We start from the raw sequence: 26,249 nt of genomic DNA on the forward strand, positions 1-26,249 counted from the left end.
GAAAAAAAATCATATTTATATGTATGTCAGTGTTCTAGGGTCAGTGACACAAGGATGATTGGTTTATATTTAGCTTTTAATAATTAATCTTCCCAGTAAAAGTGATCCTGATGTCTTTTCCCTCCAGGGCTATTGTGAGGTTTCCCATAACTCATTGCACTCTTTTGTAATTCTCTTTCATTACATGTCTATTAATCACACACCATACGAGGCATTGTAGGAATTAGGGCTCTTACACACGGGCGTTTGTGTGCCAAAAATTTGCCGTCGGTGAAATGACACTGACGCCCATTAAAGTCTATGGGCATCAAAAAATTTTTTGATAATTTGCAACAACCCCTAAGCTTAGCTACTCAACAGCTGCTCAGAGCCCTCAGAGCCTGTCACAGACACTTTCCAAGATGGTGACCCCTATGACAAGTTTTAAGGCCTGGATCATTGCTGCTATTGAGAAGCTGAAACTTCACGTTGGTGCAATAAGTTCAATATATATTAATATTGCATTTTCAGCCACATCCATGTTTAAGGTTAAGTTTTCCTTTAAGTAATGACTTACTTTTACATGGAATCTATTTGCAGGTCACAATACTGAAACTTTTTCTTAAGATCCAGAAATATAAGGCCAACATAATTTTTTATAATGTTTTATTATTTCAGAACATTTATCAATAAAGTAAATTCAAAGTCCGTCAGTTCTTTTGGGTCCCAAGTCATTTCTATAAAAATAATGATGTAGTCTCTGTGTTTTGCAGCCCTCAAGAGTGAACAGTGAGTTCTGATGTGAACAAGTGAAGGTGTCGTTTTTTTGAAACGGGCTGATCGAAAAACTTGACCTCAATATTGCCTTCACTGAATGCCTCCCTACGAGTGTCTTCACTTGTGTTCTCTCTCCTACATGAACTCGATTTTTGTTGAATTAATGTGATGCCAGAGTTTCCTGGCCTTCTGGAGGGAGAAGAAGGTTCCCTAAGAAAACAAAAGCATAGCGCAGAAAGGAAGTTTTTCTTGAAGTTTTTATTCATAAAAGCATAGACTATCGGATTGCAAATGGAGTTGAAAAATCCAATTATTTGTACGATGGCAAATATCATCTTGATTGTGACATCGTCATATTCATTCTCAAAGTTACCTGTAAAGAAAAAGGTGCTTTCAATAACAAGAAATACTGTAAACACAAGTCTCGTACATTGCTATTAGTATTTCCTTTGGACTCAATGGGAGTTCTATGTGAACAGGAGCTATTTAATGTAGAGAGTTCAGTAAATTATAAAAAATGTATCTAAAAAATAACATTTTATGACTTTTATCCATTGGTATTTGCTTCTATATGTTAAAGAGGTTGTTCACCTTTGATTTAACTTTTAGTATGATGCAGAGAGTGATATTCTGAGACATTTTACAATTGGTTTTCATATTTAATTATTTGTGGTTTTTGAGTTATTTAGCTTAGCAGTTTGGTTGCTAGAGTACAAATTCCCCTAGCAGCATGCACTGATTTGAATAAGAGACTGGAATATGAATAGGAGAGGGCCTGAATAGAAATACGAGTAATAAAAAGTAGCAATAACAATACATTTGTAGCTTTATAGAGGAATTTTTTTTTTTGATGGGGTCAGTGATCCCCATTTGAACACTTGAAAGAGTCAGAAGAAGAAAGCAAATAATTGAAAAACTTTAAAAAAAAATAATAAAGACCAACTGAAAAATTGTTCAGAAATTGGTCGTTCCATAACATACCAAAAGTTAACTTAAAGTGAACCACCCCATTAAGATAAAGTACAGGAATAAAGATTTTTAAAGGGAGTGGGAGGAAGTGAAAATGTAGACAAAACTTTAAAGTCATATCTATCATATGAAGGAAACACTATAAGGGCTCTTACACACGGCCGTTTTTGCCTGCGCTCCCCTGCGTTGTGCTTTCTTCCGTTCAGCCGCAGGGAAACGCAGGAGTAGACGTAGTCAATTATTTTGAAGGGGGCTGTACTCACACAAGACACATGTAAGCACCAAACGCAGGTTGGGACGCAGCATGTTGCATTTCACCTGCGTTCGGCGCATACATGCGTCTGTGTGAGTAAAGCCCCCTTCAAAATAATTGACTGCGTCTACTCCTGCACTCCCTTGCGGCTGAACGGAAGAAAGCGCAACGCAGGGGAGTGCAGGCAAAAACAGCTGTGTGTAAGGGCCCCAAGACAAAAGTGAAATGTTTAGCAGAAGTCATTTGCAGAAAATCAGTTCTAAAAAGCAAGCGTTTCGCATTTTAGTGAATACTGTTCTACATGCAAAGATTCATCTCACGTAGAAAATTACTATCATTTTGTTAATATTTTGCTATCCAAAAAGGATAATTGCTATGAATGGTGTGAATATATATAAATCTAAAATATACTTAGTATCGAAATTTATGTTACCAAATGCACAGGAAATGTCCAGGAGTACTTTATTCCAATGTTGACCTTGCATTAATTGTAGTCATTTGTCTTGTCTAATATAAATGGCTTTGCTCACTGGGAGAGTTATTTCACATTAGCAATTGCTCAAAACAGACTTTCTGTTTTCAAGTGATAATGCTAATTAGCAATGTTAGGTATAAATGCAGGCTTACACTGAGGAGGGGATATGCATTAACTATATCAATGAATACATATTGGAGATAAATCTATGATAATGTGGAGAATAATCATCTTAATAGTTTGTATTTTTACCTAAACAATTGAAATCTGTGTTCAAACACTGTGACTGATAATTCAGGGCATATTAAATAAAACTAATTCTCTGTAGGCAGACCCTATATGTTATAGCAACTGGTATGTTTATGTTTTATTGTTTTTTTTTCCTGCCCTTTCCTATTCCAGCCTCCTTCAAACTACTGCATGGTTCTAGGGTAAACTGTACCAAAGCAAACAGAGAGCTGCAGAAATTCCAAACTGGAGAGCTGCTGAACAAACAGCTAAATAATTCAAAAGTCTTTAAATTAAACATGAAAACCAACTGCAAAATGTTTTTGGATACCACTGTCTATATTATACAATAAGTTAAACGACAATTTAATTAACCTTTAACTTAACTTTATGCATGATGCAGACACTGATATTCTGAGAAAATTTGCAGTTGGTCTTGATTTTTATTTTTGTTGGTTTTTCAGTTACATTGCTTTTTGTTCAGCAGGTTGAAATGTCATCAGCTAGCTGCTAACTGGTTGCTAATTTACCTTAGAGATCAGGCAGTTGCTTGAATGAGAGACTGGATTATGAATAGTAGGGGCCTGAATGAAAGATAAGTAATAAGAAGTAGCAATAACTATTAAATTGTAGCATCACAAAGCAGCAGGTTTTTGGCTGCTGATCAGTGATCCCAATTTGAGAACGGTTAAGAGGCTGAAGAGGAAAGTAATTAATCCAGGAAGGATAAAAAATAAACAAGAATTTAAGGATGAAGATCAGCTTGCTAAGAACAGGTGATTCTATAACAGACTAATAGCTGAATTAGGGGTTTTACACACGGGCGGTTTTTCCTGTGATCCGCTGCATTTCGCTTTCTTCTGTTCAGCCGAAGGGGATCGCAGGAGTAGACGCACTCAATTATTGTGAAGGGGGCTTTACTCACACAGACGCATATATCCGACTAACGCAGGTGAAATACAACATGCTGCGTCCCAACTGCGTTTGGCGCTTACATGCGTCTGTGTGAGTACAGCCTCCTTCTCAATAATTGAGTGCGTCTACTCCTGCGCTCCCCTGCAGCTGAACGGAAGAAGAAGCGCAGGAAAAACCACCCGTGTGTAAGAGCCCTAAAGGAGAAATGTCTCTTTCATTTAAAGGTGAGTTAACCACTTAAGTTATAGTGCTGTAGATTGCAATAATAAAAGTTTATTCACTGCATTAGGCATGGATCCATTGTGTAGTAATATAAGCACATGGGTAGGAACACTTGCCATACAATTACAAATTACTTTGTCCAGTGCTTTCAATTGACATTTGAATATTTTGCTAAAATGTAAGTCTATAATAGCAGTTCTTGACTTGTAAAGAAAGACTTGTAATTTCCCCAAATGAAAACAAAGCATGAAAGGTTGCATATGACTATAGCAAGCAGTGTTAATGAAAGTGAAAAGAAATCCATCTGTACTGATGACAGAGTCAGATTAAGGAAACAAGGGCGGTAATTAAAAGCAAAGTCTGCTGCCCTATAATCTCACATAGAGGCCATGCTGAGATGGCAATGTGCTGTTATGGATTGCTTCCATCGTGTTACAATAGACTGGGCTGGAAAATATGGAAAGAATCAGACAACATGTTGGTTTTCTCTGGGGGTCACAAGAATGAATACATAATTATAATACATCATTATTTACAGGAATATGCACCTTCTGACATTCTATTATTAGTTTTTGGTGGTTGCTGTGACATATAGTTCAACAGCTGTGGTTGGTTGGTGTAGGTTGGATATCCCTATACTTGCAGCACACTGTGCAACGTGCTTCACGCTAAATAAGAAAAGGTCGCATTAGGACACACATGCACTTAATAATAAGACAAATAATTCCTTACTGTATTCTATCATCATGTGAACAACGTGAAATGGAGCCCAGCAGACTGCGAAAAGGACAACCACAGTAATCATCATAATGATCGCCCGCTTCTTCTTCCTGAATGAATGCAGCAGCTGTTATTGGGATCATTAACAATGTAGCATCTTATTCACAGTGCTAAATCAATCATTTGCTGCCACTACAGTGACAATGGATTCCATTAAGTGGCGAGCACACCCAATCAATCCTGTATTCAAATATATCTTTATTTCACTCTACAAGGCAGATCGTAAGAAGATTTGTTTAGGTCTGGTAACATATACTGAAAGCATTTGAATAAAAATGTAATTTCTATTATCTAGTTGCAGACACTTATCAATTAAAGAGGTGGTTCACCTTTAAATTAACTTTTAGGGGGCTATTTATCAAAAGCTTTTTTATACATTGAATAAACTTACAATTCTAATGTTTGCTTATTTTGAAAAAAACTAATTTTAAAAAAATGAAATCAGTTTTATAGATTTATAGAGTTTTCTGCGGAAAAAAAACCCTCGTATCGCTTGAATTTATTATGTTTTAGAGCGAAAACCACTCACAAAAACATCATGAAGGCTATTAACATGATTAAATGGTTCAAGGGACGGCTGCCATTGACTTCTACATAACCTCGACAGATTTTAGGTGGAGCAGTTTCAGATTCAAGCTATTTCCAGCTTTAGGACATAATACATTTTGAAAATTTTTTATTTTTTTTAACCCGAAAAAAATTGTTTTTACTGAAACTACCCTCGAAAACTCAAATTGTTTGGGAAAAACACACCTTGACCTTTGATAAATCTGCCCCAATTGGTCTTCATAATTTAAAAGTTTTTGAATTATTTGCCCTCTTCTTCTGATGCTTTCCATCTTTCAAATAGGGGTCCCCAACCCCATCTAAACAAATGCTCTGCAAGGCTACAAATATATTGACTTAATACTTGCCCAGAACTAAGGGGGGTACCTTTACCAAATTGGGAGTAAATGACAAATGTACCACTTCACTCAACCAAGTGGCTCAGTGGAGCAAGAATACCTACCATGCATAAACTACACTGGAGAGGGAATAGGAAAGGCATTATTAAATACTCAGAATAATGTACAAACCTGGCTATTTTAGACATTTCATTTCCATGGATGGTTTGTAGCACTGAGGCATCGCCAACACGCTTTTTTATCCAGAGTTCATAGCCAATTTTACTATAGAGCAGGAGCATTAAAGTGAGTGGCAGCAGAAAAAGGATCACCAAAATGAAAGTAGTATAGATTTTCTGGTGAACTTGACTGTTCCATGCTTCCAAACAGCAAACATATTGTTTTTCATATAAAAAGTCATATTTAACCTGGAAAATAGGAAGGCCAGGATGTTTACTGAATCTGGGATCTTCAAGATTCATAGCAACACAAAGTGAAAAATTAAACTATAAGAATATTGATGTTTGACAGATACATTATACTACCAAGTCTCCATTCCGGCAGGTAAACTAAAAGCAGCCAAAGCAGAATACTTTCAATTTGTCTTTGATTTTTTTTTTAACTCAACCTGACTTTGCCTTTCGGGATTACCCGATTTCGGCCAACCATTTTCGTTTTGGCATCTTTTCTTCTTCTGTTATACATTTGGGTATTTTAGCAAACTGTACAGGTGAGGAATGTGTTTTAGTATAATATGTTCTACTAAACATCTCTAAATCGTTTTTTCTATTACTGACCTTTCTTAACAAAGTCAGAGGTACAACAAACTATACAGAATATGATTATGTGCTAGATTGTTTCCCTCCTCACAAACTATAGAAAGACAGCTTTGTACTTTGTTTATGCAAAATAGCCCGAGTCAATGAATTATGCATCACATGCACCAATTCTAACAACATGATGTATTGGATCAGCCATACAGTATATGCAAATACACTTCCAAAATTTGACTTACAAAAGCAATTGGTATATACTTTGATTTAGTATTCTCCAAATTGTTGATTTAAAGAAAGTTTGAAGACTGACATCAGTGAAGATGGAATTACTTTTACACAACAGACAATGTTTTTTCCTGGAAATGCGAATGTACTTGAGGATTTACGGACATGGTAACAAGTGCAATTCATCAAATGAAACCAATCCATAGATCCGTTTTAGAGACAAGGATATGAAATGAAAGCATACAAGTGGAGTCCATTGCTGTGCTATAAAACACTTGAAAAGAAAAGAATCTGCCTGATTGCCTGATTCTAGCTTCTTCTTTGCAAATGTAAAATTCCACCCAGAAGGCTGTATAATAGAGATAGAGATAAATGCAGATCAAAAAGCATTGTGGAAAGTGAAATGTGTGCTGTATGGCAAAAATATTCAAGATCAGTTCCTGGGAAAAGTAGATGTAAGGCTATAGTAAATTGGAATGGCGCCTTTACTCTATGAGCTTTACCTCTGTGTAGGAGGCAGAGTGTTGTGTAACTGCAGTTATAGTAATACACAATAATGGGAGTCAGTGACCCTTAACCTAACCATATAACTGATGTATTAATCAAAGTCCACATAGGAGTATATAAGAATAATACAGGAGTAGATAATATTTGTGGATAGGCATACACTCACAACATAAATGTTCAGTATATATTAATGAAAGGTGATCAAAGAGAACAGGCAGCTTACACAGAGGTGCTCCCAGTTTTCAAGTCATGTCAAAAAGTGAAACCATAAAGGTATCTCTCTAATACCTGCACACTCGGTTCCTACTTTTGGGTAAAATACACCAAGGAATCTAGTCTCACTCACACTTCTCGGTGGAGCCTGTTCTGTTAAGCTAAATAGCCCTGAATGTTTATCACTCCTACAGTTATCTATTAAAGTGAGTAGCCTGCCACTTACTAGACCTGACCTTGTCTAGGTTCCACTCTTGACTTCCTTCCCTTGGGGAAGTTTCTGGAAAAAGCCCTTAGAGCCACTTCACTTACAAATGCAACGTTGTGGCTAAACTAGGGAACTCTAGGGGTCATGATATCATCCAGGAAGAGGGCCCTTTAATGTCCAACTTTAAGGGACTGCACAATAAAAAGGCCAACTTTGCACCCCCATTTACTTGTGGCGGGCAGGTTCGGGTCAAGCTCTTCTTCCTGCTCTCCCCTTGAACTGTCGGCTTCCAACTTCCGGTTTTATAGCTGCGCACCTGCTTGTCCCCCTGCTTAATAAAGACTGAAAAATATTTAACCCACCATAGTTCCCTCTAAGCTGTGTGGTTATGCATATATAATCAAAATATAAAACCAGTGCAAAAAAAAAATAAAATAAAGTTTGGCAGTATTAATGTGTATAGTGAATATATTTATAAGAGAAGTTTAGTTGGGCAATAAAGATTTTTTAGTGAGCAGAGAAATCGAGGATCAGGAGATGAATACCCATGAGCCATTTATTAGACCTTTTTTTATCATTTTTTAACATGTTGTAACACAGGTCACTGAGTTTATCAGCAATGTGTGATCTTTTATGAAAAGGATACAAAGTTACCAATGATTAGTGATAATAATGTTACATATAGTTCTTGTTTTTATTTTTACTTGCTCTTACCTGTAACTTGGATACATATAGTAGTTTTTTGCTTAGGGCTGACATGGGTAAATTTTAAATTTTAACTCTTTTTTTAACTCTTTAAAAAAATTTTTATTCAAAATGAATCTGTTAATAGTGCTGCTCCAGCAGAATTCTGCACTGAAATCCATTTCTCAAAAGAGCAAACAGATTTCTTTATATTCAATTTTGAAATCTGACATGGGGCTAGACATATTGTCAATTTCCCAGCTGCCCCAAGTCATGTGACTTGTGCTCTGATAAATTTCAATCACTCTTTACTGCTGAACTGCAAGTTGGAGTGATATCACCCTCCTCCCTTTCATCAGCAGCAGCCAAACAAAAGAACAATGGGAAGGTAATCAGATAACAGCTCCCTAACACAAGATAACAGCTGCCTGGTAGATCTAAGAACAACACTCAATAGTAAAAACCCATGTTCCACTTAGACACATTCAGTTACATTGAGAAGGAAAAACAGCAGCCTGCCAGAAAGCATTTCTCTCCTGAAGTGCAGGCACAAATCACATGACCAGGGGCAGCTGGGAAATTGACAATATGTCTAGCCCCATGTCAGATTTCAAAATTGAATATAAAAAAATCTGTTTGCTCTTTTGAGAAATGAATTTCAGTGCAGAATTCTGCTGGAGCAGCACTATTAACAGATTCATTTTGAAAAAAAAATTTTTTCCCATGACAGTATCCCTATAAGTATTATAGACTGCAACATCAGTGTGTTGATTTAATGAGTTGTTTAATATGCACACATGTGATCATTGCTGTGTTCTTCCTGCCAGTAAGTGTATTTAAACAACTTTCACTGTTTGTTATGCTACTTTGAGAAAGGCTCTGGTGGAGCCGAAACGTCAGTCCATAGCTCTTCAATAAATCATTTTTTATTTTTCCAAGACTTGCGAGTGCTGATCTCTCTTTTTGTTTTATATATATATATATATATAATATAATTAAATCAAAAAAATGCAGCTCAATCCCTTTTTATTGGGTGCACGTGGGTACGGCTTGATATACAAATTAATAGAAATTTACCCCAGCACTCCAACATATAGCCCCCTGGGAAACCTATTTTTGCACAACTGAACTGTAACTAACACAAAAAGAGACACTTTTAGTTACAAAGTTTGTACAAAGCATGCATAAGCTGACGCGCCCCGTCAAGGCAGTGTCCGTGCGTCAGTCCTATCCTAAGTGAAAAAAGTATTATCTTTGGGGGGAGAAAGATCATACCTGCTTTTCTCTTTGTCTAGCATGATCTCTTCCAAAGACACCATTAAGCGGGGGTTGGGAGAGCAAGCATCAAGGAGAGCGCCACCTCCCCATATATAATATAATTAAATCAAAAAAATGCAGCTCAATCCCTTTTTATTGGGTGCACGTGGGTACGGCTTGATATACAAATTAATAGAAATTTACCCCAGCACTCCAACATATAGCCCCCTGGGAAACCTATTTTTGCACAACTGAACTGTAACTAACACAAAAAGAGACACTTTTAGTTACAAAGTTTGTACAAAGCATGCATAAGCTGACGCGCCCCGTCAAGGCAGTGTCCGTGCGTCAGTCCTATCCTAAGTGAAAAAAGTATTATCTTTGGGGGGAGAAAGATCATACCTGCTTTTCTCTTTGTCTAGCATGATCTCTTCCAAAGACACCATTAAGCGGGGGTTGGGAGAGCAAGCATCAAGGAGAGCACCACCTCCCCATATATAATATAATTAAATCAATTTAATCAACCCGCTTAATGGTGTCTTTGGAAGAGATCATGCTAGACAAAGAGAAAAGCAGGTATGATCTTTCTCCCCCCAAAGATAATACTTTTTTCACTTAGGATAGGACTGACGCACGGACACTGCCTTGACGGGGCGCGTCAGCTTATGCATGCTTTGTACAAACTTTGTAACTAAAAGTGTCTCTTTTTGTGTTAGTTACAGTTCAGTTGTGCAAAAATAGGTTTCCCAGGGGGCTATATGTTGGAGTGCTGGGGTAAATTTCTATTAATTTGTATATCAAGCCGTACCCACGTGCACCCAATAAAAAGGGATTGAGCTGCATTTTTTTGATTTAATTATATTATATATGGGGAGGTGGCGCTCTCCTTGATGCTTGCTCTCCCAACCCCCGCTTAATGGTGTCTTTGGAAGAGATCATGCTAGACAAAGAGAAAAGCAGGTATGATCTTTCTCCCCCCAAAGATAATACTTTTTTCACTTAGGATAGGACTGACGCACGGACACTGCCTTGACGGGGCGCGTCAGCTTATGCATGCTTTGTACAAACTTTGTAACTAAAAGTGTCTCTTTTTGTGTTAGTTACAGTTCAGTTGTGCAAAAATAGGTTTCCCAGGGGGCTATATGTTGGAGTGCTGGGGTAAATTTCTATTAATTTGTATATCAAGCCGTACCCACGTGCACCCAATAAAAAGGGATTGAGCTGCATTTTTTTGATTTAATTATATTATCTATGGGGAGGTGGCGCTCTCCTTGATGCTTGCTCTCCCAACCCCCGCTTAATGGTGTCTTTGGAAGAGATCATGCTAGACAAAGAGAAAAGCAGGTATGATCTTTCTCCCCCCAAAGATAATACTTTTTTCACTTAGGATAGGACTGACGCACGGACACTGCCTTGACGGGGCGCGTCAGCTTATGCATGCTTTGTACAAACTTTGTAACTAAAAGTGTCTCTTTTTGTGTTAGTTACAGTTCAGTTGTGCAAAAATAGGTTTCCCAGGGGGCTATATGTTGGAGTGCTGGGGTAAATTTCTATTAATTTGTATATCAAGCCGTACCCACGTGCACCCAATAAAAAGGGATTGAGCTGCATTTTTTTGATTTAATTATATTATATATGGGGAGGTGGCGCTCTCCTTGATGCTTGCTCTCCCAACCCCCGCTTAATGGTGTCTTTGGAAGAGATCATGCTAGACAAAGAGAAAAGCAGGTATGATCTTTCTCCCCCCAAAGATAATACTTTTTTCACTTAGGATAGGACTGACGCACGGACACTGCCTTGACGGGGCGCGTCAGCTTATGCATGCTTTGTACAAACTTTGTAACTAAAAGTGTCTCTTTTTGTGTTAGTTACAGTTCAGTTGTGCAAAAATAGGTTTCCCAGGGGGCTATATGTTGGAGTGCTGGGGTAAATTTCTATTAATTTGTATATATATATATATATATATATATATATATATATATATATATATATATATATATATATATATATATATATATATATATATATATATATATATATATATATATATATATATATATATATATATATATATATAGTTATTGGCTGATCAATGGCTGAGCTACTACAATAGGCACTGACCTATAATTGCATTTTACCTAAAATCTTGGCGCTCTCTCTCTCTATTTTTTATTGCTTTCTGCAACATTTCTGTGCATTTCCAATTGTCAGATTACTTAGTTTGAATGAATGCTACATTGTGCAAGCAGAATAAAAATGCAACATATATATAATAATAGCAAAAGGTGTTTTGAGCAATAGCATATCATTGGAAATATAAAACACATATAATTACCTCTAGGCGCTGTGCATGCCACATAGGTATACCAACCACTGCTGCTATTAACCACACGATACCTAGAAAGATATGGAACACTTTTAAAACCGAATATATGCCTTATGTCCTTATAGAAGGAAAGCTACGGAGGCATTTTATTGCCAATAGATTAGCTGCAATAGTGCAAGCTAGAATGCTATATTTACTCTGTAGAATGTTTTACTATACCTGAGTATATATCTAGAAGCTCTCCGTTTGTTTAGGATAGCAGCTGCAATATTAGCTTGGTGTGACATAACTTCCTGCCTGAGTCTCTCCCTACTCACTTATAGCTCTGGGCTCAGATTACAGCAGAGAAGGGGGGAGGAGGAGGAACAAATTCAGCATGCTCACGCCCGGAGCAAGGAGGTTTAAGCTGAAGGCAGAAAGTCTGTTACAGAAGCCCATGTGTACACAATACAAGGAAAGAAATGCAGTGTTTCTTTTGACAGAGGACTCCGAGCAGCACTTCTTTGAGGGTTTACTGGTATATTCAGTGCTTGAATTGGGGCGGGATGCGGCGGGATGGCATGCCGCCACTTCTTTTTATTCAACAAAATGCATCCCGTCAGGCGGGATGCTAGTGTTTAGCATACCGGAGCATTTTTTGGGCTCCAGACAGGCGGCATGATTACACAGGCAGCATGCCGTCCAGCCGCATAATTGTCCTAAGGCACAGAGGACTGTGCGCTACAAACTTCCCCTTTACTTATTCGCACGCGCTGTCCTCAGTGCTGACGAGCCACTGAAACCCCACTGACAAGAGTCTTTTTTTCCTGTGTGTCGCGGCTGAATTATGTTGGAGAGGCTCCCTGACGTCACTATATGGCGCCGAGTGCTGGAGCTGACACAGCGTGGGCTGCTTGGGGAGCAGCTGATTGCTGGGAGTTCGTGCGAGGGAGGCGAACCTGTAGCAAATAATTTCTACCGGTTTAGAATCCTGGGATTTAAGGGAGGGGGTGGGGGAAATCTAACAGAATCTATGCCTTTGTGACACAGCCAAGTCCACCGCATTAACACATTCATTCCCAGAGAAGCCGGCACCTCACCGTTCCGTTTACTCCAATGGACTATTAGAATGTATGACGCATTAATAAAGCATGGTGCCGTTTACTCTGCAAAACTGTTCCTGCAACTTGTTGCACTACTGGAACAAATAGCACAAGGACTTGGGGCCAGTGAGAGAAGACGAGACAGGCAGAGGCTTGAATGTCTCCCTCCTCAGCTCATAATACTGCTATTCTCTGTGAATTTCCCTCAACAGACATGACTAGTCCACCAAATTCAGTCCGTGTGTTCCACTTATCCCACCCCTCCTGCAGTGCGTTTGCGTCTCATTAAATCTTATTGCATCCAATCGCGCCCCGCGCCCCCTGGGGCCTCTCAGTACTACCAGGAGTGTAGGTGCAGCTGCTCCAGGGTCCATGACTCCTGATGGGGCCCTTGATGTGTATGTCTCTCTGTGTGTGTGCCTCAGTGTGTGTGTGTGTGTGGGAGCGCGCCTCAGTTTGTATGTGTGTGTGTGTGCCTCAGTTTGTGTGTGTGTGTGCCTTAGTGTGTGTGTGTGCGCGGGCCCTAGTGTGTGTGTGCCTTCACGAGTGCTGTGGTGCTGTGGCCGGTCAGTGTGTGTGTGTGCGGCTGCGCGCGCCAGGGCCCTTCAGTTTGTGTGCATGGTGTGGGCTTAGTGGTGTGGTGTGTGTGCGTGGCGCGCGCCCTAGTGTGTGTGGTGTGTGCTCCTCAGTGTGTGTGTGTGCCCAGTGGTGTGTGTGTGTGCGCGCGCCTCAGTGGTGTGTGCAGTGTCGCGCCTAGGCAGCATAGTGTGTGTGTGTGCCTCAGTGTGATTGTGTGTGCTCTTCAGTGTGCCTGTTATGGCGTGGTGTCGGGCTTCTCAGGGTGCGAAGCATATCTGGGTGATTGTGTGCGGCGCACCTCAGTTTGGGTCGTGGGCATTAGTGTGCGCGTGTAGTGTGCTTATTTTGTGTACTGTGCGGTAGTTGTGTGTGTGTGTGCGTCGTCTGAGCCTTTAGTGTGTTTTTTCTTCTGTTTTGGTTGCCCTCTCACGTCAGTGTCGTGTGATAGTCTTAAGGATGTCCAGACATGAAGTGTGTTTTGTGATGAACCTCCCAGTGTGTTTTTTCTTTATTTTTGTGTTGTTTTCTCCTTTTTTCTGGTGTGTGCCATCTTACTGGATTTAGTAGTTATGAATTATGGAGAATAAAAAAAGCATAGACATGTAGATAGATGATGTGTGTGTAGGTAAGTCACCATCGCCTCAGAGCACAGAGACGTGCACAGTCCTGAATAAGAACAGGTTGAGGAATATATAAAAAGTAAAGAAATGGTGGAAGAAAGAAAACACAAACAAGACAAATAGAGGAGCAGGAGCAAGAAAAAGATGTAAAAGAAAAGCAGAGCAGAGTGTGTGTGTCCTATTATGTGTGTGTGTGTGTGCCTCAGTGTGTGAGGGGTGCCAGCTGAGGAATAAGAAGAGGTTAAGGAATATATAAAAAGTAAAGAAATGGTGGAAGAAAGAAAATACAAACAAGACAAATAGAGGAGCAGGAGCAAGAAAAAGATGTAAAAGAAAAGAAAAGCAGAGCATGGAACAAAAATATAAGGTTAGTATTTGTTTCTTTTACATCCTACATGACTTCTGTTCATAGCAGTGTACTTGATGATCCATTCAGTGTCAGTGAATGCTATGATAGATGTAAAAAAAAATTTCGATCCTGGTGTCATTTTCTCTTTACAGGGGGAACCCAAAAAAGCATCAATGGGCGTGACTTATACAAATGGGTGTGGCTTATAAATGTGGGCGTGGCTTCATAAAATTATACCATCCCTTCACTTTATAAAACCCAATTCAAGCACTGGGTATATTTAGGTGGAGCTTTCTGATCAGGCTTACTTCATTTTAACCTTTCCTTCTCCTTTACACATCTAGTCAAAAGGATAAACTTTAGCATACATCTGGACGACAATGATTAATTAGACATGTATAACAAGTAATCATGACTGTGGCCAGATATTTTAACAGAGACGTAAAGAATTCTAACACTTTATTACTATGGTCATGCTCAAAGAAACCCTTTAAATGCAAACACAATGGGAGAATTTGATGAATGTTAAATATGTATTTTAGACAATATTATGTCAGATAATTTAAGGGGTAACTAAATGTTGTTTGTTTAACAACATTTTATGAATGGATACTAGGAGCTGTAATGTGGCTTCATGGCTGCATTCCAAAAGCAATATTCAGTAAAAACTTTCCCCAGTTCTATAGGGTCACCCTTTTATTAACTGCAAAGGAATCTATTAAAATGCAAAGGAATCTACCAATGGAAATACCACCGGATCAGTGTAGATCTGCATCTATGTTATTTGTTCCTGCATATCTTTAAATACAATTTTCTATCACAGAACAAATAAACAGCAACATGTCCTCCTTATTGATGTTTGATTAAAGTGTAAAATCATGAAGCCATAATTATTGTGCTTAACGGGAAACTCCACAAAAACATAACTTAAGCTTATTGAAAGGTAAACATAATTTCCAACACCTTTGCAGTATACATCAGTTAAAAAATATGCAGAATTTTCATGATTTTAATGGTTTCTGACAGTTCCCTAAGCCTAGCCCCCTGCTCTCCTGCTGATCTGTCTGACTAATTTGCTGAGCTGGCTGACTACTGTTACTTTGTATCAACAGCCAGCTGTCCTCAGCCTGCATCCTCCAAACCCCACAATTCCCTGCACACTTGATTTCAATAAGGAAAGGAACTGCAGTGCATTGTGGGTTATGTAGTTCCTGCATGCTGTCTGTAAACTGTGGAGAAATGTTACAATTTGTAACAACAGTGTTTTAGTTCCTCCTTCCCTGCCAGAATTTCAAATGATGCAGAAAGAGAAGAACTGTTAAACAGCTGGATTTCAGCATAGAATATGGCATTTATTAAGACTTTTTGAAGAAACAGGTAACTGTGATGGGTATATTAGGGGTTTCTGTGTTATGTGGGCCTTTTTATCAAATTGTGGCTTGGAAGCCGGAGTTCCCTTTAAGATAACTGCAAAATCACTCACATATTGCTGGTATATATATATATGAGTTCACCTATATATATATATATATATATATATATATATATATATATATATATATATATATATATATATATATATATATATATATATATATGTGAACTCTCATATAATGCTTTTGGTCATCTTCTTTACAGAAGTAGGGGATTCAGTGGGATAGTTTATGGAGAAGTTAAACAGCTTATTTGCATACAGAAGAAACATGCATAGTCCTTCTCACCCAGCATTGTAAATGCCCTCCTGTTGGTGTATTGCCATTTCATTTTCAGAGGATGCACAATCCCTTGATGCCTTTCCACAGCAATGCATGTCATTGTGAGGATTTCAGTAACAATGGCCGTAGACTGAACAAATGGAACCATTTTGCAAGCAAACGCTCCTGTGAAAGAATATAAGATCTTATTATGTAATGACATTTGCAAACATATCCCATATTCTTCCCCATAATTTGCTTATAATGATTGTTCACCTTTACATTGACTATTACTATGATGTAGAAAGTGATATTCTGAAAAAATTTGCATTTTTTTTTTATTTGTGGTTTTTGAATTATTTAACTTTTTATTCAGCAGCTCTTCAGCAGCTTGCTAGGATCCAAATTACCATAGGAACAATGCATTGTTTTAAATACTGTAACTGGACACTGGAATAAGAATAGGAGAGGGCCTAAAGAGAAAATGAGTAATAAAGAGCAGCAATACTAATACATTTGTAGCCTTACAGAGCATTTGCTTTGACCCCCATTTCAAAGCTGTAAAGAATCAGAAGAAGGCAAATAACCCAAAAACTATAAAAATAAAAAATTAAAGCCAATTGAAAAGTTGCTTATAATTAGCTATTCTATTGCATACCAAAATTTTAATTAAAGGTGAACCACCATTTAACTCCCAATGGAAATGGAAAATGTACAACAACGTCATGAAACATTTCCAAAGGCTTGCACAATAAACACTGTATAGCACAATATACAGGTTTGTCATTGTATTCATATATTTATTATATTTATAATTAATTAACAAAAATGGGAGGAAAATAAAAGATTAGGTTTGAAAGAAAAATAGAAAATATTTTTAATTTTAAATTTTATAACCCCACAAACTTCCTGCCTGAGTCTCTCTCTGCTCGCTAATAGCTCTGGGCTCAGAATACAGCAGGGAGGGGAAGAGGGAGAGGGGAGCAAACTGAGCATGCTCAAGCCCATACCCTGGAGGTTTAAGCTGAAAGAAGGAAGTCTGATTCAGAAGCCCATGTGTACACAATAGAGGGAAAGAAATGCTGTATTTCTTTTCGTAGAAGAAAATGCGATTTATTAGCAGGGCATTTTGTACTCACATTCAGACAGGCTTTCACATTGTCGGCACACACAGATTTTATCCACATTCATTTTTCACATTCAGACTCATCAAGAGCCATGTAAAGCATTCCACTAGTAAAAAATACAACCCCAGTTGTCATGGACACATCCCTTTTCTGGACCTTGCACCACCTTCCGGTCCTAGCAGCCCAGCATATGCTCTATGTCCGGATAGGATGTTTTCTGGTCCCTGCTTCAGGACATTCCCACTGGCCCTAACCTGACACTTCTGTCCTATCTTGGCTTAGCCATGGCTCCTACCTCTGCATTGGGATCTGGGCTACCCATGCTAGCTATTACCCTATCTAGCTGAAGTACCTAGTCCTTCTTACTATAGACCCTCACTCTACCTGATCCTGTCCAGCCGATGTCCAGGAAAAGAAGAACTACACCCTGGGTGTGTCCTCCCTTTGTATATCCCGTGCACTCTGTCTTCCTCTAGTGGCTAGGGTGTAAACTGCAGTTAAACTTGCATTGCTTTGACACTATTGTCACCTAGTGGCCATTCTAAAACATTCAAATTATTAATATTACCTTTGTTTTAACCACAAATTTATAACATTAACACATTTACTTCACATCACTGTCACACATTCCAGTATAGTAAAAGTAACATTCACACAAATTATTCAGTGTACCCCCTTATACTCTACATGAAGAAACCTGATGCAGTCCATGGTGCAGCTCCCTATTACTGCAGAAACTGGGTGGCATGCCACCCCTAAAACTTGGCCTGTCCTTGGCTTTCCCACAAATCCGAGCCTGACAGAAATGCCCAAGTGAGCAGAGTAAAGAAAACAGTGGCTTTATGTAAACAGGTTATACATTTCCCTTGTGTTCCTCATATCCTGTAATTTACAGCTGATTCACTTTTCCATAAGTTACACAACTTTTATATAGCACATATTAACCAGAACTTTATGGGTAAAACGGGTGACCGAATGTCTAAATATTCATTTGTATTGAAATCTATCTGAATCTCCACTGGTAAACATTTGGATAACGTGGGATTTACTTCTCCTGTATTTCTGTGTAATTGTGGGATTCTTATGTTTTATTAGTGGTTCAGATTGACTCCAATACAATGAACCTTTGGACATTTTGCTGCCCACATAGGAATGGATATAGCCCAGCCGACAAAACATCCCTTGTGCCATCACCATGCACCCTATTCTAAAGTGACACAGAGTATTTATAGTTTCTATAGTTTCTATGAATGTATTGTTTGAATGTACAGCTTTGTGTGTGTAAATCAATTGCACTGCCAGTCAGGCCCTTGACAGACAGTGACATAGAGATTGCAATCTACCACAGGTAAGCGACTAAACTGCATAGCTGTATACATCTAAGCATAGCTTCCAGAGCTCATTAGTGTTGATTAGTAGAAAGGCATTTTTAAAGGACCGATAATGATAAAATAGAAAAGGTTATTCATTTGACCTGAAACACTAGTTTGTTCAATTCTGCACATGAAAGAAAATCTTTTCTTTGAAGTACTGCTTTTTATTGGGATGTGTTTATTAGCTCTGCAGTTTTCATCCACCCTTTATCTGTTATCTAAATGTTTTCAGTGAAGCTCTAGCTCAGTGATCCCCAACCAGTAGCTCTTGAGTAACATGTTGCTCCCCAACCCCTTGGATGTTGCTCCCAGTGGCCTCAAAGCAGGTGCTTATTTCTGAATAAACAAGGCAAGATTTGGTTGTATAAAACCAGGTGTACTGCCAAACAGAATCTCCTGTAGGCTGTCAGTCCACATAGGGCTACCAATAGCCAATCACATCCCTTATTTAGCACCACCCAGAAACATTTTTTATGTTTGTGTTGCTCCCCAACTCTTTTTACATCTTAATGTTGCTCATTGGTGAAAAAGGTTGGGGACCTCTGCTCTAGCTAATAAATTTTAGCCCCTGGCTCTTGTGGGACCCACTGGCCACCCTGTGCCACCTCCTCTCTTCCTGGTCGCGGCAAAAGATCATCTTACGGGCGCGCATGCGCATACACGCACACACGCACGACTAGGGGGAACCCATAGACTCTAATACATTTTGCTACAGAGAAGTCTCTGTGACAAAAAAAGTCACCCATAGAGTTTAATGCATTTCGTGAATTTTTCACCCAATTTTTTTCGGCAAAGCGAAACGGAGCAGGCTCGCTCATCATTACATGGAGCTACTGACTAGTTTGAAGGTGGTGGTAGCTCCATGGTTCCCACAGAGACCTGCTCCAATAGATGCAACATTGCTCGATTTGGAACAGACAGCAGTGTCAAGTAAAACTAAAAGAAAGTGCAAGGGATGCATGTTCATAGAACCGACTGTGGGGAAATCTGTTTCCAGAATATGTGGTTTAGCATGTAAATGACCCCTAAGGTGTTCATTCGGCGCACTGGCTTAATGAGCAGATCACGTGGGAATCAGCCTATAACTGGCCAAGTATACTGTGAGTGACTTAACAAAATAAGGTCAGACTAGGAGATCATTCAGGTTAGTGCATGTGAGTAACTTTGATTAGCCAAAGAGCCAAAGTTGAAGTCCTGAAGCTGCAAAAAGACTCAAAGTCATGAAAGGAGAGAAACTTGAAGTTCTGAAGCCACGAGTTCAGTTCTACTGAACACCAATGTGTGTTTTTTTATTAAACCCCTGGCCACCAATGTATTATTTTAATACTCTATCGGCCCCTCCCACCAATGTTGTTTTTTATTTGGGGCCCTAATGTTTATTTTTAACTTGTAAGGGGGGGCCCTGACACTAATCTTTTTGAAAAAAAACTTTTATAGGGGGCCCTGGCGTCAACTTTTTTTTTTTTTTTTTACTTTTATGTGGGGCCCTGGCACCAATGTTAAAAAAAGAAAAATTATGTGGGGCCCTGGCCCACAGTTTTTTTTTTAACTTATAAGGGGGCCCTGACAATCAATGGCTTTTTATAACTTGTGTGTGCGGGGGGGGGTTAACGTTTTTAGCGCTGATGTCTGTGAGGTCTTTTAACTGTGGTGTGGGATGGGCAGGATCTATTGTGAGGCTTGGGGGCTGTGGTGGGAGGGACCCAAAAATGTTGTTGTATGGGGCCCTGTGATTTCTAATGGCGGCCCTGTTAGTAGGTATCCCATAGAGTGTGCATAGAGTGTGCAACACAGTACAGAAATAGCAACAAAATTGCCTCTGTTTGCTTTTTCTGGATCTGGATCAAAACCTGTACAACTCTTGTCGCAAATTTCACTACACGCAATGCTTGCAGTTATTATATTGTCCCTGCATCTTTTTTAAAAAAAAAACTCAAAACATTGTGGAATACCTTATACATGTACAGCCACAAATGATAGTGGTGGGGCCCTCAGATTCTAGGCACACAGTGGTTCTAGGTGGTTTTCTCCTGGTGCCCTGCCAGCCCAGTTCGATCTCTCATTTCTGGACTCATCTCTTATACTGTGCCATACACTTGTTAGACTTGTCTATATACATTGGTCAGAGAACAAAGACAAGTCCCATTTGCAGTATGTCACATTATCTTCTACAAGATGAATACAAAATGCACGTATTGATGAGCTAATTTTTTCGGCAGCCAAGGATTTGAGGCAAAATTCTGCATTTCGCCATCTGTTAATTTTTTGCAAAACTGCAGCAAAAAATTTTGCAGTGCCCAAAAAAGTCACCGAAAGAAAAGACACCTATTGACTTTAATGCATTTGGACAAAAAAGTCGCCATACGAAAAAACACCCATTGACCTTAATGCATTTGGACAAAATATAGTCTCCATAAGAAAAAATGCCCATTGACTTTAATGCATTTGGAGCAAGAATAATTGTTGTGCGCTTAAAAAAACATTTTGACATCCATTGACTTCAATGTGTTTCTCAAATTTTTACTCTGGATCTCACAGCTGCTGGACATTAGCTTTAGGCCAGTTTAATTACTTGCTATCGGCAGTAATGTTTAAATTAATTGGCACATGCACCAATAACTCAGGAACTTAAAAATTCCCTTCACGTTAAACAGTGGGAAGTCCTTCACAACACAAATGTTTTCATGCTTTTGTCTTCTTTTACTTTAACTTTAAAGGATAAAAAACCCTCTGAACTGCACTACCAGCACTCCCCAATGCTGACACCTTTGCTCTTACCTTTTAATAAAATGTAGAGAAGTGCAGCAGAGTTAGTGACTGTCATCTCTGGCAGTTTTTCCTCAGCGCCTGACCCTGGGCGCCTGAGCTGGGAAAAGGACATGAAGCAGCCAGAGATGATGCTTAATCCTGTTGTAATAAGCAGCATTTTAGCAACAGGTATGGGCAAACTAGGCAGTATTAGGGACTGCAGGTATGTGGTTTGAGATAAAGAGGCCTCTGCAGGGGATGCATCATATATTCATGGCCTTTAGCAAGTATTACTATGGGATCTTACTAATTAAAATGTGACATCTTTAGTGGAGATATTTTTTTTTCTAGTGGTGTTCCCCATTTTGTGATTGGTTTATCTGCTGTCATGGTTGTTGATGCATGGTGGCACACTGCACCTCACTTCTGTTTCATAAGGAAATACCATTTTCTTATTGCCTGCTCCATTATATTCAATTTCACCTGCTTGAGACCCAGACTGGCAATCTGGGAGCCAAGTGGTACATTAAATAAACCCTCACTTTGGGCCAAACCACAAGTATTAGCGTGTCACTGTAGTATGCAGGGCCAGAACCTGGGGTAGGCAGTAGAGGCACGTGTCTACGGAGCAAAGCTTGGGGGCAAAAGGCACATACCGCATACCTCCCAACTGTCCTGTTTTTCGCGGGACAGTCCTGATTTTGACAGCTCAACCCGCAGTCCGGGTTTGTTACTGACTTTCTCTTTGATCTCCTGCACTGAATAGCCAGAAAAAGATGCAACGTTTCTAACTTAATTTTCTTTTGGCAAAGAGCTCAGAATAGATACTTAGATACTTTTGTAACAATTTAAGATAAGCAGGTCTCTTGGGGAAACTGACTTGCAGTTTAAAGGGCAATTCACCTTCATTAGCAAAAACAAAAAACACAGAAATGTGTTCGAACTTTCATTACCTGCCAAATCTTATTAAATGTACATGGTAATTAGTGAGATGTGACCACAAAAATGGGAAGGGTCAGAGCGGCAAATCTTTTTATCCTGCTTTCTATTTCCAAAATGTTGGGAGGTATGTCATAAGTACCCCTAGTCCGTCACTGAAAAAGGTTAAGCGGGTGCTGCTCTCTGACATCAAAGCGTGCTGGCAAAAGCCCTTCTGTGCTTGTTTGCGCAAGGCCATGCATGCGCGTCCAATTTGTGCATGGTCCCTCACGCCCACCCGGCATTGCCCGGCACTGGTAGTATACCGTTAGGAATGATAGATGTTTTAAAAGTCACCTCGGTCACCTCAGCTACAGCAATACACTGTACAACTGGTCATGCCTTAAGCTGGCCACAGACGCACAGATCCGATCGTAAGAATCAACATACGATCGGACTTCCCCATCTCTCAACCTGCCACTAACCATTCCGATCAAATAAATTAGTAAACGAACAGATCAGCCGATGTTCTCCCCCTGACAGCAATCGTACGAAAGTTATGTCCGACCAAAGCTGGTGACAGTCTCCAACTGAAAATCATACGATCGCCAATACATGCAGAGATATTATCGGCAGCCGACAGAAATCTTTTAACCTGTCCGATCTCCGCCGGACGAAAAATGTCGGGACTCTCCACACATGGTCCGAAAATCATACGAATCAAGGATTAATACGATCAGATCTTTGCGTCTATGGCCAGCTTTAGATCAAGGGTCCCCAAACTTTTTTTTACCCGTGAGCCACTTTCAAAAATAAAAAGAGTTGGGGAGCAACAAAGGCATGCAAAAAGTTCTTGGGGTGCCAAATAAAGGCTGTGATTGGCTATTTGGTAGCCCTATGTGGACTGGCAGCCTACAGGAGACCCTAATTGACAGTACACCTGTTTTTTTTTATGCAACCAAAACTTGTCCACAAACCTGAAGTTAAAAAAATAAGCATCTGCTTTGAGGCCACTGAGAGAAACATCCAAGGGGTTGTTGAGCAACAAGTTGCTAATGAGCTACTGATTGGGGATTACGGATTTAGGGCTCTTACAGACGAGCGGTTTTACCTGCGCTCCCCTGCGTTGTGCTTTCTCCTGTTCAGCCGCAGGGGAGTGCAGGTTGGGGCGCAGCATGTTGCATTTTACCTGCATTCAGTGCGTCTACTCCTGCGAGCCCCTGCGACTGAACAGAAGAAAGCGCAGCGCAGGGGAGTGCAGGTAAAACTGCTCGTCTGTAAGAGTCCTAAGAAGATCCAGGCATGTAAGGTGAGACTTTTGCTAAAAATGAAATGTATTAGACAGCAGCGTTTTCCTGGAAGTATTACTACAGACATTAGCGGATGGTGCTCTGGGCTACAGAGACTATACTCACCTCCCAGCCAGTTGGAGGAGATGTTCTGAAGCATGGTGAAGGGGATACAGAAGAAGGCAATGAGTAGATCACTGAGAGCCAGAGAGCAGATGAAGATGTTGGTGACAGTCCTCATTGCTTTGCTTCTGGTCACCACATAAAGAACCAGAGAGTTGCCAAAGAGCGCCAGCACAAATATCAGCACACAGATTGTCACAAAGGCGACCTTGGTCCTGAAGGGAAGCTCCGGGATATAAACCAGAGGCTGCAGCTGATACAACTCAATGAACTGCTCCCTGGTCACGTTATTCTCCTGCAGGAGTCGGGCAAACTGCTCGGGGGTGATATTGAGGGACTGCATTGGGCACCAGCTCTTGTATATAAATATGTACTCTCGGATAAACGCCCAGTGTGGTACAGAACCCCCAATTCTAATGGGAAACAAGAACAAGCGGACTGGCAGCGATCACTCACAGACACTGGAGAGAGTTTAGTCGTCCCATTTGGTGTCCCGGATCCTCGTGTCCATTTCAGTACTACTACAAAACCCCACGCTTAAGAAACGGTGACATAGCGAATAGTTGAAACTGCCGCTGTGCTCCTTACACAACATTGTACAAACACCTGAGCAACAGCAGCGGCAAAAACGCTCAGAGTAACGCAATACAGACGCAGCGTCCCGCAAACTCCGTGTAGCAGCAGTAGCAGCAGCAGCAGCAGCACATTAGCGCAGGTAACACTGGGCCACTTGTATGCAAATCCACATAAGAAGCGTTTTGTACTTGGATCCCAGAGACGATGCCCACAGAGGCAAGTGCTTGAAAAGCTGAAGAGCGTCGGGCACTGGGACAATCCGCTCAGAGAATGCGTCGCTTTGCATATGTTACACTCAGCAGCCAATCAGAGCTCAGAGAAGACACGCTGCCCCGCCTCCTTTATCCCTGAAATGTATTATTTCTGCTTGTGCAGCGTTTAATTAAAGGTGCTTTTCTGATAACTACAGGAGTCCTCGTGTGGTAAACCCAAAGGTTTGCTGCACAGTTACTGTCAACACGTTTATTGGAGCGTTGTCTTGTATGTCTCCCTCATGCACAACTACAATGACATTACATTACTGTACATGTTGTTGCAAATCGTGTAAACCTGTCAAATTAAGGATAAACCATGAAATAAAATACCCAGTTGGGTTTTCTGGATAAGTGATCTTTCTATAACTGGAATTACCATTCCTTAAGTCTGCTAAAAAAAAAACATTTAACCATGAAGTAAACCCAATTGGATTGTTTTTGCCACCAATATTGATTTATGCAGTTTAGTTACTATCGAGTACAAGGCATAGGTATGGCATCTGTTATCTGGAAACCTGTGATCCAGAAAGCTCCAAATCACAGAACGGGCATCTTCCATAGGGTAAGGGCACACCTGGCAATTCGGGGAGATTTAGTCGCCTGGCGACTAATTGCCTCTTCTTTGGGGTGACTAATCTCCCCAAACGGCTTCCATCTGTCTTGTGCCGGCTATAATGAAAAGTCGAAAAAGTTTTTTCTTAAAGAGACAGTACTTCGACTATCGAATGGTCGAATAGTCGAACGATTTTTAGTTCGAATCCTTCGATTCAAAGTCGTAGTCGAACTAGCCCTTTCAATGGTCGAAGTAGCCAAAAAAACACTTCGAAATTCGAAGTATTTTATCTTCTATTCCTTTACTCGAAGTTAATGAATTGGCCCCTGTGTGATATATTTATAGAGGTGTTTAAACCATTACAATATTGCACACATTACCACTTGCAATAGTATTGCATGAAAATCACTAGTTATTAATCTGTGTTTTTAATGGTATGTGTAGTTGAGTGTAAAATTCAGGGTGTGAAAAAAATGCCTTCACCCAAGAATTCTTCTCTGCCCCATTTGCCCCATCAATCTTGGCATTGATTCAAGCTGAACCATAATGATTTGGGGATTTGTTATTTGGGGTAATGAATTCAACTGTATTAGTTGATTCAAAAGTGTAATTCTAAAAGCATTTAATTATGATCAGTCACCCAACAATGTGTGCAAGTCATTGAATTGATTCGGTATTGTTTAATAATGATCAACTACACAGGAAAAATATAAAAACCCATAACTTAAAATGGGACTGGACATGTCATACTACTATTTACTCTATAGATTACGAACAGTGCTAAACATGAATTTTGATAAAATCAAACTAATATTAGAAAAATTTATTCTGTTTGGAAGTTCAGCAGCTATGCTGCAGGCCAGGCTTCCATGTGGTTGTAGCACCCCCATACCTGTCTCTTTAAATGGTGTAACAATGCCTTTGGAAATGGGTGTTGGTCTGGGCAGTTTCTCTCTCTTAGAAGCCGCAAGCGGGGGAGGATTAGTCTCATGGAACCAATGCTGGGGTCTAGGTTGTCTCTCCCCTTTGAAAGCTAATGGCGGGGGGAGGACTAAGCCCTATGATGAAACCAATGCCCAGGTCGGGAGACCTTTATTTCAGGTAATGCTCTTATGCCGGGAGGCTTTAGCATTTGAAATTATGACCAGAGTTAAATAGTTAGGGACCGCCATATGGGTTTTACCTTGATGTGGTATGGTGGCTTATCAATCTTATGATCATAATTTTGTAACTAAAAAACACCCTGTCTTTGTAAATACATGCATCTGCATAGATTACTGATATAA

General features: G+C 39.8%; 1 protein-coding gene across 1 annotated transcript; it reads right to left on the minus strand.

Annotated features, from left to right (window-relative positions):
- Positions 1-663: 663 nt before the first annotated feature.
- qrfpr.L (pyroglutamylated RFamide peptide receptor L homeolog) lies at positions 664-24,590 on the minus strand. Its single transcript, XM_018251721.2, has 6 exons — positions 23,584-24,590; positions 16,030-16,188; positions 11,688-11,749; positions 5,675-5,910; positions 4,551-4,648; positions 664-1,129 (listed from the first exon to the last, which is right to left on the minus strand). The coding sequence occupies exons 1-6, from the start codon at positions 23,921-23,923 to the stop codon at positions 756-758; spliced, it is 1,269 nt and encodes a 422-aa protein (XP_018107210.1). The 5' UTR covers positions 23,924-24,590; the 3' UTR covers positions 664-755.
- Positions 24,591-26,249: the final 1,659 nt, after the last annotated feature.

The sequence above is a fragment of the Xenopus laevis genome, chromosome 1L (genome assembly GCF_017654675.1).
Source record: "Xenopus laevis strain J_2021 chromosome 1L, Xenopus_laevis_v10.1, whole genome shotgun sequence".
Lineage (NCBI taxonomy): Eukaryota > Metazoa > Chordata > Amphibia > Anura > Pipidae > Xenopus > Xenopus laevis.

Coding starts and splice junctions, on each gene's coding strand:
- qrfpr.L (XM_018251721.2), bottom strand. CDS start 23,923: ATGCAGTCCCTCAATATCACCCCCGAGCAGTTTGCCCGACTCCTGCAG. Junction 5,911..11,687: donor GGCATGCACAGCGCCTAGAG/GTAATTATATGT, acceptor CCTATTTTCCAG/GTTAAATATGACTTTTTATA. Junction 4,649..5,674: donor GAAATGTCTAAAATAGCCAG/GTTTGTACATTA, acceptor GCATTCATTCAG/GAAGAAGAAGCGGGCGATCA.